At 48.7% G+C, this 6468-nt stretch overlaps 1 protein-coding gene across 1 annotated transcript; it reads right to left on the bottom strand.

The window, feature by feature from the left end:
- Positions 1 to 641: 641 nt before the first annotated feature.
- Hilpda (hypoxia inducible lipid droplet associated) lies at positions 642 to 3566 on the bottom strand. The gene is made up of 2 exons (XM_005365733.3): positions 3410 to 3566; positions 642 to 1542 (listed from the first exon to the last, which is right to left on the bottom strand). The coding sequence occupies exon 2, from the start codon at positions 1484 to 1486 to the stop codon at positions 1292 to 1294; it is 195 nt and encodes a 64-aa protein (XP_005365790.1). The 5' UTR covers positions 1487 to 1542; positions 3410 to 3566; the 3' UTR covers positions 642 to 1291.
- Positions 3567 to 6468: the final 2902 nt, after the last annotated feature.

The raw sequence follows: 6468 nt of genomic DNA, 5'->3' as shown, positions 1-6468 counted from the left end.
GTATTTGAAGGACCAATTGTGATAGCCTATGCTCACATACCTAACTGGTATATGAAGGACCAATTGTGATAGCCTATGCTCACATACCTAACTGGCTGATACAGGGCAAACCTGAAAGGCCCTGTCCCCAAGTAAATTAAAACAATTTTTTTTTGTTTGTGCTCCGTCTCGCTACGCAGCCTCGGCTGTCCTTGGAACTTTTGGCAATCCTCCTGCCTCAGCTTCCTAAGTGCTGGGGATCGCAGGCATATACTACCATGCTCAGTTCCTAAACAGAGCTCTGAGCACTTTCTTGCTCCTAAATTTAAAAACACTATGTTTAAGTATAAGCCATCCATCCCATCATTTAGAAGGTGAAGGCAGGGAGATAAGAAGATCAAGACCAGCCTTATGTACAGGAGACGATCTCAAAAATAAAGATGGCCAGGCATGGTCGTGGTGCACACCTTTAAATCCCGGCACTAAGGAGGCAGAAGCAGGCATCTCTCTGTGAGGACAGCCTGGTCTACAAAGGGATCTCCAGGATAGCCAGGGCTGCACAGTGAGACCTCACTTCATAAACAGATAGACAGACAGACAGACAGACAGACAGACAGATAAGGTTTACTTGAAGATCTAGGATTTAAACTTTTCCTTACTAATTTCCAGGGCAAACATGTCAACATGACACACATAGTGGAAACATATGTAGTCACATTTATTGCATTAGAAAAATTCATGTAAGCCACACAGTGGCTGGATCTCCCACACCCTGAGTGGGTCTGATCACCCCACAGCCCTCTTTAGACACTATTTACAAACACATGCGGACCACATTGGAGGAAGAACTTAATGTACAACTGAGACGAGGATGCTGCCTATTCCAAACTCTCTCGCTTTATAGCCAGCCCATAATCCCTTAACTGCTGTCCAAACAGCTCTCATGGAAGAGACTCAGTATCAAACCAACCAGAAGATACTTAGGTCCAAAGAGTCCTTCAGGACAGAGGGCTAAAAGAACCTGACCCTCCCAACCCCTGAAGCTGGTACACCTTCATCTGAGAGTCACACTGCAGAGGACAGCAAAGCATATGGCAAGTGTCGGGAGAGTGAGATTCCATCCCACAGCCGGCCGGACAACCCACTCACACTTCTATTAAATAGGCCCCTTTCCAGGGTAAGGAACATCCAAAAAAGGCCCTTCCAGGTCCAGTAACAGTTCTTTGGAGACACCGATGCTGCTGCTTCGGAAATGGAACACTTGGCTGGACATGCTGAAGTTAGAGTGTCAAAGTCCGGCTGAAGCTTGGTTTTATTGTACTCCTCCAGATGGATGGTCTGGAAGGCCTTTGGGAGGCTCTGTGTTGGCTAGCTGACCTCTGGCGATCCAGGGGCTCCCAGGCACTGGGCTCTCCAGTAAGGCCCCGACTGACTCCATCAGTCTAACAAAGATGGATAGCAGGGTCAACATGACCCCCAGCAGATAGAGGTTCAACATGTACTTCATGGCCGCAATGCCCAGCTCCTTTGCAGGGGAGGAGAGCTGCCTTCTGCTTCTAGATCCTGTGAAGATAGAGAAAGAGTCCATGTGTATACACCCTTCAACCCTTGTTTGCACTGGAGCAACAAAGGCCCTGCCAGCCAGGGAGCAGGGAGCCTGCATGTTTGCTTACAGCAGCGCTGAAGAACAAATCACACTCTGGAATATTTTCAAGAACACTGTATAGAACTGCTTGTCTGTCCTTCTTCTCACTCCCTCCAGAAGCCTGCTATGTAGTCCAGGCTAGCCTCATACTTGAAGCAATCCTCTTGTCTGTGCTGGGATAGCAGGTACAGTCCACGCATCCAGCTACCTTTACTTCTCTTGAAGACCATTCCCACCAAGAGCAACGTACAAACCCTTACCTTTATATAAGGGGCAGATGGAAATATAAGAAAATCATGCTGGAGAGATGGGGCTCCGCCATTAGCACTGGCCCATCTTTTTTTTTTTTTTGGATTTTCGAGACAGTGTTTCTCCGTAGCTTTTGGTTCCTGTCCTGGAACTAGCTCTTGTAGACCAGGCTGGCCTCGAACTCAGAGATTCGCCTGCCTCTGCCTCCCGGGTGCTGGGATTAAAGGCATGCGCCACCATCGCCCGGCAACACTGGCCCATTTTGCAGAGGACTGGGGTTCGATTCCCAGCACCCACATAGCAGCTCACAATCATCTGTAACTCCAGTCCCAAGGAATCTGACACCATCTCTGGGCTCTACTGGCATCATACACCCATGATGCATAACAAACATGAAGACAAACACGGAGGCAAAATGCCCATACATAATATACAGAAGAAAATGCTAGATGTGACCAGTGGTGCATGCCTGGGGCTACACAGTGAGTTAAAACCTAGCCTGGGCGCCGGGTGGTGGCGGCACACGCCTTTAATCCCAGCACTCTGGAGGCAGAGGCAGTTGGATCTCTAAAGACAACCTGGTCTACAGAGAGAATTCTTTTTTTTTTTTTTTTTTTTTTTTCGAGACAAGGTTTCTCTGCAGCTTTGGTTCCTGTCCTGGAACTAGCTCTTGTAGACCAGGCTGGTCTCGAACTCACAGAGATCCGCCTGACTCTGCCTCCCGAGTGCTGGGATTAAAGCCGTGCGCCACCACCGCCCGGCTTACAGAGAGAATTCTAAAGAGAAACACTGTCTTGGGAAAATAAAAAAGAGGCTCAAACTATAACTCAAGTTGTATAGAGAGCTTTCCCAGGATGTTGGAGCACCACAAGAATAAAAAGAACATGCCCTAAATAAGGCAATCTGCATAGTTAGTCTCTCCTGAATCACACATTTGATTATAAACTTCTTGAAGGTCACAATAAATATAAATGGTAAGGGTGGCAAAGGCCTGTAATCCCAGCTGTGAAGGAGGCTGAGGCAGAAGGAAAGCATGTCTAAGGTCTGCCCCAGCTAGAGAGAGAATCAGAAGCTACTGTCGAGAAGCCTTGTCTCAAGTAAACCCTAAGAGCTAGCAACATAGCCAGCGGTATAAGCCTTAGCATACGCGAAATTCTAAACAGCAATCACAAAATAACTGAAAGTTAAATCAAGTTCATTTGTCCAAGCATACTTAAATGCTTTCAAGTAGCTTAGGCATTCTGGAAGGCACTCTGGGCCACGCGATCGTCCAACAGACAAGAACACAGCCTTCCGAGGGGCAGTGACGACACAACACTCGTAACACATAATACATTAGAAAGGGGAAAATAAGGGTGTTTGGGGCTCACATGATGGGCGAACATTGGTGGCTCAAGGGGTTCATAGATTGGACCAGGCCAAGAGAGCCTAGGGACGCTCTGGAGGCACAGTCGTGAAGAGAGCCCAGGCAGCCTGATCGATGGGACAAGGGATCCAGGACTTGGCCTCCGGTCTGGAGGGTCCTGGGCTAGTTACCTCAGGAGGAAGAGTCAGGAGAAGGCTGCTCGCTGTCACAGCAGGTCGTACAGGCGCGAGGAGGAAGATCCTTGGAGTAGCGGCGTGGAAGCTCCACGCAGGCACTGCTCGGGCTACGAATAAGTAGCAAAGAGAAAACGACGCCTCGAGGCCCCGCCCACCAATGGCCGAGGTCCCGCCCTCGGAGGCCGCGCATGCGTACCGAAGCCGCACGCACGCTTCTCCGGGGCACGTCTGCTGCTCGCCCTGCCCCTGCCTCAGCTGGACGGGTCATCGCGGAGGCCGCAGAGAGTCGCGGCAAGCACGCGGCTTGCGGTTGACTCATTGCTGTCCGGAAAGGGTCTGGCGTGAGGATCAACCCGGCCGGCCTTCTAGAAAACCAGAAGCCAAAAGGCGCCTTCACGCCACCCTCCTCGTCATCATACTTGGTAGTGACACCACTTGGGGGCGTGTAGAGAGTGAAGGCCCGGCAGGGGTTCTTTTTAAAAGCTGGTTCTTACCGGGTAGCCCGGGCTGGCCTCGAACCCTCCGGAGTGAAAGTGAAATAGTCTCCTGGCGTTAAGGCGTTTGGACAAATCACTTTGCCCTCAGTGGATCTGGTCCCCAGTGAGGGCATTGACTCCTAGATGCTTTTTTTGTTTTCATTCATTTAAAATAAACGACTTGTTTTAAAAGGTGCCTTCAGCTTGAACTATAGAGGGATGAAGTCATGGTCCAGGTTTCAGTCCTGGAAACTGATCTATCTGCCTTACTTCCCCGCCAGCCCCGACCAAGACAACGCAGACATTTTGTCTCCGAAGGGGAATCTCAGAAAAGATTTCCTAGGGAAGCCAAGAGTGGGAAAACACACCCCCGCCCCCGGCGCGAGCCTAGAATTACTGACAGTTTGAACAGTGAACATCCACACATGGAAGGTTGTGGGTGGCCCTATGCCTTCTCAGGGTGAAGAGTGGACTGGGATCGGAGGCAGGGATCGAGAGGATCCCCGATCTCTAGGATCCGGGCAAGAACCAACTCTGTGTGTGGGAGAAGCCCTCACCTCTAAGCTAACAGGAGTGGAAGGGAGGAAGCAAACTCTTGCTGTGACCTTTCCCCTACTTTTCAGGATGTCTAGTCAGTTGCAGAGGGGGCGGGGATGCCCGGAAGAAGAGAGACGTGCTGGCCGGCAGACAGAGGTCCGTGGAATCAGTTTTCCTTGAGCAAACCACATCAGCTTTGGTTCATCGTTATCCATAGCGTCTGTGCCCCTTTACCTAGAATTCCATTTCTGGGAATTATCCCTCAGGTAAGCTTCCACCTCTGGAGAATGGAGTTACCACAGTACTGTATCCAGTTAGGAAGGACGGAGAAAGCCCACAGTAGAAGCTGATAGGACATTCATACAAGGATTGCTATAAACCAGGAAGAGAAAAGGCACACACACACACACACACAGAGAGAGAGAGAGAGAGAGAGAGAGAGAGAGAGAGAGAGAGAGAGAGAGAGAGACACTCCACCGTACGTTGTTAAGAAAAGGTAAGTATAGGAGCTGCAGAGTGCTTACCTTTCCATTCTGGTACCACCACCCATAATCCCAGCATTTGGGAGGTGGATGCAGGAGGACCAGGACAAAGTCAAGGTCTTCCAGTACTTAGTGAATTGGGTACCAGGTTACCAGCAACACTGTCTCAAAATGCCAGGGCAAGGGCAGGCTGATCTCTAAACTCAAGGCTCGCCTGGTCTACAGAGCTGACGACTTTCAGGATAGCAGGACTACACACAGAAACCCTGTCTCGAAAAACTAAAATAAATAAATAAATAAAACAAAAACCACTGGTATATGCCATAATGTCGATGAAACTTGAAAACACCATGGTTATTAAAAAGAGCCATTCTCGAGACCAGAGAGGTGGCTCAGCAGTTACAAACCCTGGAGGCTCTTCGGAGAACCTGGGTTCAGTTCCCAGCATCCACATAGTGCACCTCTGTCTCTTCAGGCACTGCTCACATGCAGGAGAAGCATTCATACACATAAAATAATGTACGAGTCCATTTAGGTGACATGTCAGACTAGACAAATCTAAAAAGAGACCACAGAATTTAATGCTCACTATAGTGAAAGTTGGGGGGTTTCTCCCCTGCCTCCTTTGTTTTTTTTTTTGTTTTTGGTTTTTTGTTTTTTGTTTTTTTTTGTTTTTTTTTTTTTTTGGTTTTTCGAGACAGGGTTTCTCTGTGGCTTTGGAGCCTGTCCTGGAACTAGCTCTGTAGACCAGGCTGGTCTCCAATCTCACAGAAATCCGCCTGCCTCTGCCTCCCGAGTGCTGGGATTAAAGGCGTGCGCCACCACCACCGCCTGGCCTCCTTTGGTTTTTGATACTTACTGTGTGATAAAGTCCTATATCTCCTTATCTCTCTCTCTCTCTCTCTCTCTCTCTCTCTCTCTCTCTCTCTCTCTCTCACACACACACACACACACACACACACACACACACACACACCAGACACTGAAATCTGTTGCGTGGATTATGTCTGAATAAAGTCAGATTTTTAACTTTTGAGCCAGGGTTTTGCTGGCCGTAACTGTTCCATCTCATCTTCAGTCTTGCCAATGTTGTGATCAGAGGCGCAGGCCACCCGTGCCTGCCGAGAACGTTGTGTGTTTTTAAAAGGGTAGTGAAGGACATCTTCAGATAAACAAAAACAGAGAACCACCACAGGCCTTTACAAGGGAAAGCGTCTGCCGGATTTAAAGAAGAAAATGAAGGTCAAAAGGAGATGAGCTGCCAAAAGAAAGTGGCCAAATGTTTAGAAAACACATGTGTCTATCTAAATAAGCTATGGTAAGTCAAAGCTATTTTTAATAATAATAATGATTAGTGTGGGAAAGTAAAATTAGATGAACTGAGAAAACCCTGGTAAACATTTAAGATGGGAACAGGAAACTGGGTGTGGGCTTGAGTATCTACAACCCTAGCCCGGGAGAGGTGAGGCCGGAGGCCCAGTTCACGGCAGCTTCAGCTGTATCACGAGCTCAAAGCCAGCCTGCGCTGCTGGAACCCTCTGTCTTGGTTAATCTTGAT

Source organism: Microtus ochrogaster, unplaced genomic scaffold, assembly GCF_000317375.1.
Source record: "Microtus ochrogaster isolate Prairie Vole_2 unplaced genomic scaffold, MicOch1.0 UNK4, whole genome shotgun sequence".
Taxonomy (NCBI): Eukaryota; Metazoa; Chordata; class Mammalia; order Rodentia; family Cricetidae; genus Microtus; species Microtus ochrogaster.
Note: the sequence above shows the minus strand (reverse complement) of the source record. Positions and strands in the feature narration are given on the sequence as shown.